The sequence below is a fragment of the Dendrobates tinctorius genome, unplaced genomic scaffold, assembly GCF_039654945.1.
Source record: "Dendrobates tinctorius isolate UK_male_01 unplaced genomic scaffold, ASM3965494v1 ptg000014l, whole genome shotgun sequence".
Lineage (NCBI taxonomy): Eukaryota > Metazoa > Chordata > Amphibia > Anura > Dendrobatidae > Dendrobates > Dendrobates tinctorius.
Window position 1 is genome coordinate 6,526,095 of NW_027361682.1, and position 13,664 is coordinate 6,539,758.

General features: G+C 47.7%; 2 protein-coding genes across 5 annotated transcripts in view; one reads left to right on the forward strand and one right to left on the reverse strand.

The window, feature by feature from the left end:
• The window catches only part of LOC141073481 (uncharacterized), a 349,087-nt gene that overhangs the window by 231,389 nt on the left and 104,034 nt on the right, over positions 1-13,664 (reverse strand). The window lies entirely within an intron of this gene.
• LOC141073768 (uncharacterized) overlaps positions 1-13,664 on the forward strand; it is a 57,694-nt gene that overhangs the window by 26,416 nt on the left and 17,614 nt on the right. For all 4 annotated transcript variants that reach the window (XM_073561177.1, XM_073561203.1, XM_073561194.1 and 1 more), the window contains exon 6: positions 12,192-12,282. In XM_073561177.1, coding sequence (XP_073417278.1) covers positions 12,192-12,282 — 91 coding nt within the window. The remainder of the gene's footprint in view (positions 1-12,191; positions 12,283-13,664) is intronic.

Below are 13,664 nucleotides of genomic sequence, written 5' to 3' on the forward strand. Positions count from 1 at the left end.
CGGGAACGTGGAGTGTCGCCTCCACGTACCCCTTCCTGCACTGTTGCCTGTGGCTGCCCGAAATTTTTTTAGGGGTGACGGTACCCTTCAGGGCACCGTTCTCCCCGCACCTACAACAGATGGGAACATGGAGTGTCACCTCCATTTACCCCCCTTTGAATACAGGCATATTCAGCCGGACCAACAGCTCTGTTCCATCATAGAGGATTGAACCCATTGGATGCCCAGAGGCTCCATTGGTGTCCGTGCGGCCCTCATGGTATCAGACGGTCCCTCTCCACCTCCCTGTCAAAGGCATGGTGGATTAAGGGTTCCCTGAACCATCCAAGCTAACCTATATGGTGATTCGTCTCCATAGTCCGCTGCTGCGGTTTCAATACCGGGACGCACACCTTCTGATAAGTTTGGGTCCGGACAGTGGCATGGTCAGCGTGGCAGTTTCTGGCAGGCAGAGGTCTCCTGTTACAGCGTATGCAGCGCTATCTCTTTCTCCCCTAGGCACATGCGGCTGGCGTACAAATTTAGGTTCCGGCTTCGGCCTACTCCACGCCGCATGCAGAAGCTCCGTCCCCCTTTTCTATGACTTCTGGCAGAGTGCTGCCCACCGGGGATGCAGTGGCGCCGGCTCCTCCTTCTATATCTGATGCGTCTCGCAGGCTGCGAGACTTCCTCTCCCTGATCTCATAGCCGCAGTGGAGATATAGCGGCGCTGGCTCTGCCCTCTCCATGGCGCATCTCGTACACTACAAGACTTCCTCTTTGAAGCCTCGGCGTCCATTTTTTCCATGCTGGATGCAGATCCACACGTGCAGCCACCGCACACAGCGAACACTTTCATCAGACGGCTCTCTACTCCTACAGCCTGCCAGTGCCTCATCAGGACGATCACTCAGCAGGGTCACAGGACCGGCGTAAGACTGGGCTACACTATATACAAATCATTTTCCCCTTCTCTGCCTTATAGCCTCTGGGCCTTAAAATACACCTTCCTCCCTATTGGGGCACATCAGTGGGATCAGGAACATTCTAAAGTGCACCATGTCTATATTGCTAAAAAGGCTAGCAAAACACATACTGTTTTTCACCTCTTTTACCACCTGCCAGTCTGCACTACCATGGGGACAGAGTACGCCACTGTACAAGACCTGTGACCCCGATTGTGCTCAGGAGCTCGCCGCCGCCATCGAGCCCAGTGTACGTACCTAGCCCCCCTGTGTGGGCTTTGTCACTGTCGCAGTCCATGGCCTCTCTGACTAGAGTAATTGAGTCTCTCCAAGATCCTGCTACAGGTCGGGGCATTTCTTTGCCTATCTTGAAAAGTTCCTCTACCTCACAGGAACTGTCAGCCAGCAGGGGCCGTGCTTGCTCAAAAACTCCACAGGTATCCAGGAAACTGATACACAGCTCGTCTCCTGGGCCCTCTCGCGCCTTGGCATCAGTGAGCTCTGATTCCCGCTCCCCTTCTCCCGAGGTTCATAGTAACCAGGACTCTGTCCGATACTGATATGCCGCTTGATCTAGAGTCTCCAGACTATCACGCGACTGTGGACAGTCTCATTGAGGCCATCAATCACACTTTGAAAATTGACGAGGACTCTAATTCTGTCCCAGATCACGCGGTGTCCTTCAAGAGGACCAAACACTCTCATAGGGTTTTTTCCGACCATCCCGAATTTCAGGAAATAGTTTGGCGGCATAGAGATCGACCGGACAAACGCGTCACAGGTCAGAAACTGCTGGAAGTGAGAGATCCATTTTCATCGGAACTACGGAAAGAGTGGGCCGAATCTCCCCCAGTTGATCCACCGGTATCACGCTTGTCCACCAAAACTCTCCTATCCTTGCCGGACGGTTCTTCCATCAAAGACCCCATGGACCATCAGAGAATCTTGCCCGTTCAGTTTTTTTGAAGCGTCGGGCTCGGCGCTTTCTCCCTCCTTTGCCGCAACATGGGTAGCTAAAGCAATGGTCTCTTGGGCAGATGCCCTAACCAGAACGATCCAAAATAGTGTTCTCCCAACAGACAGCGAATCTGGCAAATCAGATTTCCTTAGCCAGGGACTATTTGATTCATGCTTCCTTGGACATGGCAAACTGTATCACTCTTGCAGCTGCAAATGCCATCTCTATTAGACGGGCATTGTGGCTCAGGGATTGGCGAGCGGATTCTGCCTCTAAGAAATCCCTAACATCTCTGCCTTACCAGAGCGGGCATTTATTTGGAGAAAAGCTGGATCAGCTTATCTCGGACACAGGAGAAAAAAGCAAATTTCTCCCCCAGCAGAGGACTAGACGTCCTTTTCATTGGCAACAGCAGACGGGCTTCCGATCCTTCCGCAGCAATCCCGTTTGGTCCAATACAGCTACCTCTTCCGGCTCGGGACGCTCTTCCCGTGGGGACAGGGCCCCCCCCAGGTTCTAATATATCCAGCCATTCATGGAGAAACCGCCCCAAACAATCCACATCTAAGGGAACCAGGTCCCACAGATTCTCAGCTCAACGACTCGCTGCATTATTCGGTCAACATCATCTACTTCTATATCGCCATACCTGGCTCTCCGTCGTTCATGACCAATGGGTCAGGGACCTGGTGTCTTCCGGTTACAAAATAGAATTTTCTTCCCATCATCCAACACGATTCTTCCCCTCTCACCCGCCCAAAACAAAGGCATGGTCTTTCTACCAAGCCATCGATTTGCTACAACAAAACGGGGTCATCATTCCAGTTCCAGAGAGAGCGGTTCGAGAGATTCTACTCTAATCTATTCGTGGTTCCGAAAAAGGACAGGGCGGTGCAACCCATCCTGGACCTGAAGCTCCTAAACAAGTTTGTCAAAGTGCAACACTTCAGGATGGAGTTCCTCCATTCTGTCATCTCTTCGATGGAATCCATCAACATCTGGCATGTTTATCTGCATATCCCGGTTATTCCCCCCCCCCCAATCAGAGGTTCCTGCGCTTTGCTGTTCGTGAAAAACATTTCCAATTTGCAGCTTTGCCCTCCGGTCTCGCCTCTGCTCCAAGAGTGTTCATGAGGGTCATGGTGGCCATCATGTCAATTTTTGGGGGGGGGGGGGCCCTAATCAAGGGCCTGTCATTTCAAGCATGGACGGACTGCATCTGTATCACTTTGGACACACTTTCTCTCCTCATCTGGGCTGGATGATAAACTTAAATCTTTCCCGATCCCAGCTCAAGAAATTTCCTTCTTGAGAATGATCCTGGACACCAACCGAGTGTTAGTGATTCTCCCTCGAGACAAGGTCCTAGCCCTTCAACAGGGAGCCAGGGCACTCTGTCGCTATTGCCATTTGGATATTTATACCATCCTTCGGTGGCCGCACAAATCCACCCTCAAAGTACATCCTGATGCTTGTCAAGATGTAATCTTTCACTGCACGTGCCTCCAACATTCAGTACTGAACACTTGTGTGCACATGCTCACATAGCAATAGGAAATTAATGGGCCTGCAGCCGGCAACATACATTGCCGACACAAGCACAGCGGTCCCTGGGAATCTACCCTGGGGGCCCGGATGAAATGTCATCAAGGGAAATAAATGGCCCTCGGGCCTGAGGTTCCCCCTCCCCTGTCTTAGAGTCACACTAAGCCCTTGGATACTTTTCTGGACCTCGGGCTCAGTATGACTAGAGATGCTTCTTTCTCACCAGATCTCTGACCTGGTCCCAGGCCTTACTAGGTGTTCTATAATTTTTCCAGCTGCTTATCAGTATCCATGCTCAATTAGAAGCACCATATCCTCATCTTTCCTTATCACACTCACTCCATTCAAGCTCTCTTTTGCTTCTCAGTCTCTCACTTCTCTTCAACTCTCAATCTACAACAGAGCTCTAACAGCACCTAGGGGTCTATTTATAGAGTAAACCTCTCCTCCTCTTTCCCAAATTTGTCTGTATACCTAATACTATGCCCCAGGTGGCAAAAATGAGCAGTAGATGGTGCCACAACCTCACTTGACAGAGACCCACATAGGAAACATGCTTTACAATTACAATCTATTGTATATACAATTAACACTAAACAGTGAATCACTTAGAAACATCTTGCAAGACCCCCTACCAGCTGCAGGGCTGACCCTCTGTAACTCTTCCGTGCCCAGCTGCAGGCTTGACCCTCTGCAATTTTCTCCTGCCAAGTTGCCTACACTCTATACCTTTCACATAAAAGGGATACGATAATCTGTAGCTTTAACCATACCATTGCAGCAGTTTTAATCAGTGTCCTGTAATAGCAGTAGATTTTGCAGCATCACAAATATACCTTTTATGCAGAGGCGTATCTGGAGTGTGCGCAGACAGCAGGTGGGTGCAGTCGGGCCACGTAATGCGGCAGTCCAAAGTGTCTCTCCCTGTGGCCGTATCCCCACACTGAGAGTCGGCAGTTCTCTGAGCTGGCTAATACAATGCTGCTGCAGCCCTGCTCCGAGATACTTAAAGGGGTTTTCTGAGGTTTTATAATAGTGTATGTGTGTACCTAGGCTGCAGAATGCTGACAGTGTGTAATATACTCACTGTCCGCATTCTGCACTGTTGCCTAGATACCACACTTCAGTATGTGACTAGCTCTCTTGATTTTGCAGGAGCTGGTCACAATGTCCAATGAGGGCCTTACACAGGACACATACCCTGTCCTCTTCACACACTGCCCTGACTCTGGCTGCATTCAGTCCAATTGTATCCTCCCAAAGCTCCAGTGCCTGACACAGCCCCATCCACTCCACACCTCTCTCTCTGATCTCCTGGGTCTACACTGCCTGACAGCCCCATCCACACCTCTCTCTCTGATCTCCTTGGTCTACACTGCCTGACACAGCCCCATCCACACCTCTCTCTCTGATCTCCTGGGTCTACACTGCCTGACAGCCCCATCCACACCTCTCTCTCTGATCTCCTTGGTCTACACTGCCTGACACAGCCCCATCCACACCTCTCTCTCTGATCTCCTGGATCTACACTGCCTGACACAGCCCCATCCACACCTCTCTCTCTGATCTCCTTGGTCTACACTGCCTGACACAGCCCCATCCACTCCTCTCTCTCTGATCTCCTGGGTCTACACTGCCTGACACAGCCCCATCCACACCTCTCTCTCTGATCTCCTGGGTCTACACTGCCTGACACAGCCCCATCCACACCTCTCTCTCTGATCTCCTGGGTCTACACTGCCTGACACAGCCCCATTCACACCTCTCTCTCTGATGTCCTGGGTCTACACTGCCTGACACAGCCCCATCCACACCTCTCTCTCTGATCTCCTGGGTCTACACTGCCTGACACAGCCCCATCCACACCTCTCTCTCTGATCTCCTGGGTCTACACTGCCTGACACAGCCCCATCCACACCTCTCTCTCTGATCTCCTGGGTCTACACTGCCTGACACAGCCCCATCCACACCTCTCTCTCTGATCTCCTGGGTCTACATTGCCTGACACAGCCCCATCCACACCTCTCTCTCTGATCTCCTGGGTCTACACTGCCTGACACAGCCCCATATACACCTCTCTCTCTGATCTCCTGGGTCTACACTGCCTGACACAGCCCCATCCACACCTCTCTCTCTGATCTCCTGGGTCTACACTGCCTGACACAGCCCCATCCACACCCCTCTCTCTGATCTCCTGGGTCTACACTGCCTGACACAGCCCCATCCACACCTCTCTCTCTGATCTCCTGGGTCTACACTGCCTAGCAAACAGAAATCTCACAGCAATGGAGATGGTGTGATAAGAAGGCAGTGAGGGAAAGACATGACAGGAGACAGATAAGGCTGCTTTCACACATCCGGTGGTTTTGTTCCGGGGGCGTGCGGTGGAAAGCCGGACCGCCAGATCAGGCCTGCAGCGGTGACACCGGATGCAGATGCGGCGCCTGATCCGGCTTGGAAAGCTTTAAAAAGTGCCACACCGGGGACGAGAGAGGCGGCGGTATGCAGGGGGAGAGAGATACGCGTGCCGGGCACTTGTGGGTTAACCCTCACAGTGTCCGCGCATGCGCTATAGAAAAAGCCGTTCCGGCGCTGCAAAAAAACGTTGCAGGCAACGTTTTTTGCTGACGCCGGACGGCGCAGGTTTGCCGTTTCCGGCTTAAAACGGAGGTGCCGCATGTCCTTCCGACACGATGCGGCGATCATTAAATTCTATGTGCCAAAACCGGATCCAATTCCGGACCCGGTTTTCACTTTTCGCCGCATCGTGCCGGACTCAAAAAGCCGGATGTGTGAAAGCAGCCTTAGGAGACAGTGAGTGATCCTGGGTTATATGGGGAGGGGGCAGGAGGAAGAGGCAGCTGGCAAGGCAGTTATGTGACAACTGACTTCCACACAAAATCTCAATATACAACAAAGATGTTGCTGAGTTGAATTTGTCATATTCATCTCTGCTGCACTGACAAATACAGCTCTGCTACATGTGGACAGACCTCTTTGCAACATATATTTTAGATGTCACAATATAAGCTCTGCTGTGTCTGAATAGCTCATCTGTAGAAACATAACTGCACAACTGCTACCCTTACTGAAGACTTTGTATTTGATAATTCCGCTTATCTTTGTAATGGTGTGTATGTGTCATGTGTATTTATTTCTTCCCGACTTGGCCAGCTTTTGTTTTTCTGTTGTTTTTTTACCGCTCCTTTCTTCCAAGGTCCATACCATTTTTTTTATATTTCTCTTCATATAGATGTAAGAGGGCTTGTTATTTTGCAGTTGTACTTTTGAGTGACACCATTCATTTTACCCCAAAGTGTACTGGCAAATTTGGGGAAAAAATTCCGAGGGTGGTGAAAAACACTCAAATTATGACATTTTGTTTTTTGGGAACTGGTAAAAATGTTCTCATTTTGTATAATTACAGCAACACCAAACATGTCCAATTTTTTATCTTTCATTTTTAGTAGTAAAAAAATAAATCAAAAAATCGAAATTTGTAAAACAAAAAAAAAGAAATAATAAAATGCCGGTACTATTGTCACCATTTTCCAAAACCCGTAATTCAATTTTCGGTATATCAAGATGTTTTTTTTTTTTTTTTTTTTGCGATATCAAATGTGTTTTTTTTAATTTTCTTTATTTTTACACCTTCACAATGCATGACGTATATTTCCATCATATATCTTGTCCCTGCCTTTGCACCGTTCAGTATTTGGTCGTTATTTTACCTCAGTATTTGTAAGCCAAAACTAGAAGTGGAAGAGAAGAAAAATGTAGAAACATGTCACCACTTCTGTATTGTTCACCCACTCCCGGTTTTGGCTTACAAATACTACTGACTGACCTGAATACTTACAAATGCTGATGTGAAATACTGACCAGATGCTGAACGTGTGAATGTGGCCTAAGAGCCGTGGGTGGATCAGTGGACCAACCTCGGCTGTTAAATCCCCTTGTCAATCACAGCAGCATTTAAAGGGAAATTTTCACATTTATTGCCATCAAACTGCCCCCAATGTCATAGTAAAAATCACAGTCCCCTTTGAAGCCCAGTCGCAGGCTGGGTTCCAATGAAGGTCAAGGATGGCAGACATCAAAGTATAGTACTCTGTAGCGCTGTAGCATGCAAACATGAAATGTATGAAATTTGAATTGCATTACTGCACTAGAAAATATGAAAAATTAAGAATTGGCCAAGTCATGTTTACCCGGCAGCTGCGATAAGGTGTTTCTCGTTGCTGGGACCTATCCTGTGGGAACCCCTCTCATGGGTTGATAGCCTACATTTATATGGGAAGGTAGGATCCTGCTGTAATTAAAACCGCCATAGGCTAAAGGGTTGAGTGCTCAGTGAGCCTATGTATACAAATATCAAAAGACAGACTGTCCCTTCCAAACATCAGGTGTGTACAAATGCTTATTAAGAGTAGCCATAAGGTGATTCAAAGTTACTGGGACCTATCCTGTGGGAATGGCTCTTATAAGCTGAGAGAGGAGGCCCAACAGAATAGGTCCCAAATACGAGAATCACCTTATCAAAGCTTCTGGATACACAAGATTTGGCCAATGCACCAAGTATTCTCAGTTTTTTTTTTTAATATCTAGTGCAGTAATGTAATTTAAATTTCATATATTTCATGGTTGCGTGCTATAAGCAGGGGCGGGCTGGGCCGGGTGGCAGGAGGGTATATGCCCCACGGGCCGGTGCCTAAGCAGCTGCACAGGGCCGCTGGTGGACAGACAGGTCAGGGTTGGACTGAGCAATGTTCGTTGGGCATTTTTCTCAGTGTGTTCCGTCCTCCTTCCCCCGCCCCACTTCCGTCCTGCACTATGAAGGCTCTCAGCATGACGTCATCTCCTGCAGCAGCAGCGGCTTATTCAAACCACTGGCTGGCTGATCCTGACACCACCTGCATCTTCAGCAGCAGATGGCCGTCAGTCTCCCCTGCCTGGTGAGTGCTTGTGACGCCTCCTCCCCCTGTATTTGAGTATTTCTGTTCATTGCATTGCAGTCCTCATTTCTCCTTACACCTAGTTCCCTCCTGTTTGCCTTCATCTTCAATCATAATTGTTTGCTGCATTACATATTTTAGCCTGTGCTCTCCATTTTATTGCTGGCCTTTTTGTTCTCTTTTTTTTTTTTTTTTTTCATCCTTACCTTTATTTACCCCTTCTGTTATATAATTATTTTATCACCCTCTGTTTTCTTTTTTTTCCCCTCACTTTCTATACCTAGTCCACTTCCTTGACTTGCTCACCTACTTTAATCCTTATGTGCCTTATCAATAAGGGTATGTGCACACGCTGCGGATTCACCTGCGGATTATGTAGTTTCACACCTGTACAATGGAGAAGGTGTAAAACCGCTGCGGATTCCGCACAAAGAAGTGACATGCTGCGGATTTGAAACTGCAGCAAATCCGAGCGGAAAAATCCGCAGCATGAGCACAGCGATTTTTGTTTTTCATAGGTTATAATGGTACTGTACAACGCAGCAAAAACTGCTGCAGATCTGCAGTGCCAAATCCGCTGCGGATCCACAGCAGAAACCCTTAGGCTATGTGCACACGTAGTTTGAAGTGCTGCGGATTTTTCCGTACAGTTTTAGAAAAATCCGCAGGTCAAAAGACTTGCCGTTTAGCCCTGCGGTTTCACACCTCTACAATGGAGAAAGTGTGAAACCGCTGCGGATTCCGCACAAAGAATTGACATGCTGCGGATTGCAACCCGCAGCAAATCCGCGCGGAAAAATCCGCAGCATGTGCACAGCGTTTTTGGTTTCAACATTGCAAAGAATGGTACTGTACAATGCAGCAGAAACTGCTGCGGACCCACAGGGCCAAAAACGCTGCGGATCCGCAGCAGAATCCGCAACGTGTGCACATAGCCTAACTTTTCTCCTCACCTTTAGGCTATGTGCACACGCGGATTTGGCCTCTTCGGATCCGCAGCAGTTCTGCAGACAGTGTACAGTACCATGTAAGTCTATGTGACTTACATTCCGCAGTGCACATGCTGCGGTTTCTTCACTGCAGAAAAGCTGCGGTTTTGAATCTGCAGAAAGAATTGACATGTCAATTCTTTCTACGGATTCCGCTGCAGTTTGCCACCTATTCCATTGTCTAGGTGTCAAACCGCAGGCCAATCCGCAGGAAAACCGCAGGTCATGTTAGCTGCGGTTTTACCTGCGGATCCGCACGGAAAAATACGTTGGTGAATCCGCAGCATGTGCACATAGCCTTACTGACATTCCATGTTCATTGCAGTCCATATCTTATTTGTTCCCACCTCCAGGACATATTCACGTTTTTTTTTCCTTTTCTTTTCCTTATCTTCTTTTTTTTTTCTGTATTTTTGGCTATGTGCCCACATTGCAAAAATACTGTGGAATTGTCCGCAGCATTCTGCAACCCCCCCTGCAAAATACAAGTGTTTTTAGCTTGCAGAATGCTTGTGCTTTTCCAAGTGATTTGTAGCATCGCTTGGAAAAGTGATTGACAGGTTGGTTACACACAAGCATAGCGCTTGACAAGTTTGACCAAATTTTACTATTGAGGCTGCCTATGTGGCATCAGTAGTAAAAGATAGAATTTAAAAAAATAAAATAATGATAAATGTGGAAATCCGCCCTCGACCTCCTCAGTGGCACTCCTCAGCGGTGCTGCCGGCAAGTTCCGTTCCCAGTGATGCAGCATTGCGAGAATGACCTCTGATGACGCAGCGGTCACACAACCACGACATCACAAAGGTCATTTTGGTGCGAAGCACGCCTGGGAACAAAGCCGCTGCGTGCACCGCTGAGGACTGGGAGGACTCCGGGAGCTGACAGAGGGTGAGTATATCACTATTTTTTATTTTAATTCTACTTTTTACAGGGATATGGTACTCAGGGCATGGAGGAGAGTCTCCTCTCCTCCAGACCCTGGGTACCATCTGCACATGAAGCGCTCACTTCATGCATGGTGGGCATAGCCGCATGCGTAAAGGGAGCATTTCAATGCAATCCTATGGCAGCGGAATCGTCGTGATTCCGCCAAATTAATGGATATGCTGCGGATTTTTCCGCAATGCGATTCAGCAGTGGAAAAATCCGCAACATTGGCACAGTAACTGTGGAATCCCATTGGGATTGCATGGGATGTGTTTTAATTAGTATTTTTTAAGCATTTCCGCGGTGGCCTTGCCGCTTCAGAAACGCTTAAAAAGCACAACGTGGGCACACAGGTGTCTACTTTGAAGAACCTAGAATATAAGACATACAGTATTTTCAGTTGTTTCACACTTTTTTGTTAATTATATAATTCCACATGTGTTAATTCATAGTTTTGATGCCTTCAGAGTGAATCTACAATTTTCATAGTCATGAAAATAAAGAAAACTCTTTGAATGAGAAGGTGTGTCCAAACTTTTGGTCTGTACTGTATAGCATGCTTGCGGCCACAAGACCACCTGTTCCCGGTGCCGGCATCGGAGAATCCTCACAGAGCACAGTGTGCACGATGTGAGGATTCAAACATAGTGACTAGACATGTAGCTTAAAGGGATCCTGTCGCCTGTTTTGGCCGATATAACATGCGGCCACCGCCTTTCAGGGCTTATCTACAGCATTCTATAACGCTGTAGATAAGCCCCCCGATACGACCTGAAAAATAAAGTAAATAAGTTCTATTAAACTCACCCGGGGGGCGGTCCTATGCGGTTGAGTCCGATGGGTGTCGCAGGTCCGGGGCCTACGCCACCCATCTTCATGCGATGTCGTCCTCCTGCTTGCTTCGTGTCGCGCTCCTGCGCAGGTGTACTGATTTGCCCTGTTGAGGGCAGAGCAGATTCCTGCAGTGCATAGGCGCTGGGCCTCTCTGACCTTTCCCGGTGCCTGTGCACTGCAGTACTTTACTCTACCCTCAACAGGGCAGAAAAGTACGCCTGCGCCAGAAAGAGATGAGGAAGCAAGTAGGAGGACGGCATCACAAGAAGATGGGAGGCACTGGACCTGGACCTGCGACACCCATCGGACTGGACCGCGCCCCCCCCGGGTGAGTATAATAAAACTTATTTTTCTTATCTTGCAGGTTGGAGGGGGGCTTATTTACAGCATTATAGAATGCTGTAGATAAGCCCTGAAAGACGGTGGCCGCATCTTATAGCGGCCCAAACTGCTGAAAGGTTCCCTTTAAAATCCGACAACCCCTTTAAGGATGGGCCGCTACTCATGGGCCACTGCTGTGCTTTCCCCCCAGGCTAAAATGTGCCAGCCAGCCCCTGGCTATAAGGCTACAGAGTGCTAATATCTTTTGTTGGTTCTTTATGGAGATGGCTACTCTTAGTAACACCTGTACACATCTGACTTCTGTTTGGAAGTGATAATCAGTTTTTTTGATATTTGTGCACTAGTATACCCAGGCAGCGGGTACTGCAATGGGTGCACCAGTGGCCTCTACATTTGCAAATATCTTTGTGGTATTTTGATATTTGACCATATAACCATGGAATAAAAAAGCACAAAATAATGCGCCAGTGCTGAGTACCAGCTGTCTGAATCATTTCACAATTTTCTAGCTTTGGAGACTGCTGGTTAGAATTAGGAGTCAACAGGTTGAATTTATACAGAAAACCTGCAGCTATGTGATAACTACTGCTGTAATGTCACTTTTGGTCATCATGTTAATTGATCTTTTCTGTTCTTCTAAATCTTATCACACGATGTCTCCATCTGTTTTTGACTTTTACAATCTTTGTTTCAGGGTAAAAATCTGACCCATATTGATATTATAGAGACATTTGTGAGGGCTGACAAGCGGTGTAAAGAGGAGAAACCTACATATGACTACCCAGGTTAGTAGTGACCGGTTCTACCCAAGTGTATGGCTTGTATAATTACTTTATATGTTTAATGTTTTTAGGACTTGATATACAGAGCTTTACATGTAGATTCCATAGGTAAAGTTTGAGTTTAAAAATAAACACCTTTCGACGCTGTTTTTGCCATAATCGCTTCTGAGTTGCTGTAGACGAGATCCTTCTGTATTCACAGTGCTGTCCATCACAGAAGACAGTGCTCAGTGGATGCCTCTAAATATACAGTGGCTTGCAAAAGTTTTCCCCCCCTTGGCTTTTACCTATTTTTTTCACTATAACCTGTTTTGAAATTTTTTTTAAAATTCGATTTGTATGTCATGCATCAACACTAAATAAGTTGAAGTGAGAATAATATAGGCCAGAGTTAAATTTATGGGATAAACTAAATAAAAATTGGCATGTGTATTTACTCCTTTTGCTATGAAGCCCCTAAAAATTTCTGGTGCAAGCAACTACCGTTATAAGTCACATGCGTATTGAAAGGAATTCAACTGTTATGCACATGGTTGAGGAACCACTGTGCCACAGTCCTGGGAGAGCCTGGAGGGGTGAAACTAAGAGACCACGTGACTCTTCGCTAGTGCCCCTGATGGGTTAGATTTGACTCCAGATAGACGCCAGGTGCTACTCCAGGAGATACCCACAGAGCCATGGCAGCTGACCACCAAGAGGGGACAGGGAAGCAGCACCAGCCAGGAACTTGTTAGCAGGAGGGTATGGCTGGTAGACAGATGCGGGATCAGGAAAAGCAAGACTGATACAGAAACACAGGTACGGGATCACAGGTGCAGGTACACAGCTTCAGGAGCAGGACTAGGCAAGTCAAGATGGATTCAGCAGGATGGACTGGGACAGGTGCAAACAGGGCAGACAGGATCAGAAAGCATGGGTACAGGGACCTAACAAATAGCTAACAGGATAAATACTGATTACTAAAGTTGCTAAGGTAACCCCCAATAGGGAAGGATGTCTTATATACCAAACGCTTCCCAGCTATTGACTAGGGACGTTTTTAGTGGCAGGGATTGCTCGCCTTAAGCACACTTTCAGGAGACCTGCATGCCATGCAGAGGTCCTGGGGGGGAAGCAGTTGCCGTGGGAGTGCGGATAGTAAAGTTAACATGCCAGTGTCCCTCCAGGGGGAAGGAACGGGACCCACATAGGGGCACTGGTGCTGCTGTAACATCCGCCTGTGTGAAATCTAAGTGTCACATGGTCTGTCAATATATACACGCCTTTTCTGAAAGTCACAGAGGTTCCCACACCATTAAGCAATAGGCACCATTAACAAAACAACACCATGAAGACCAAGGGGATCTCCATACAAGTCAGGGAGAAGTTGTTGAGAAATACAAGTC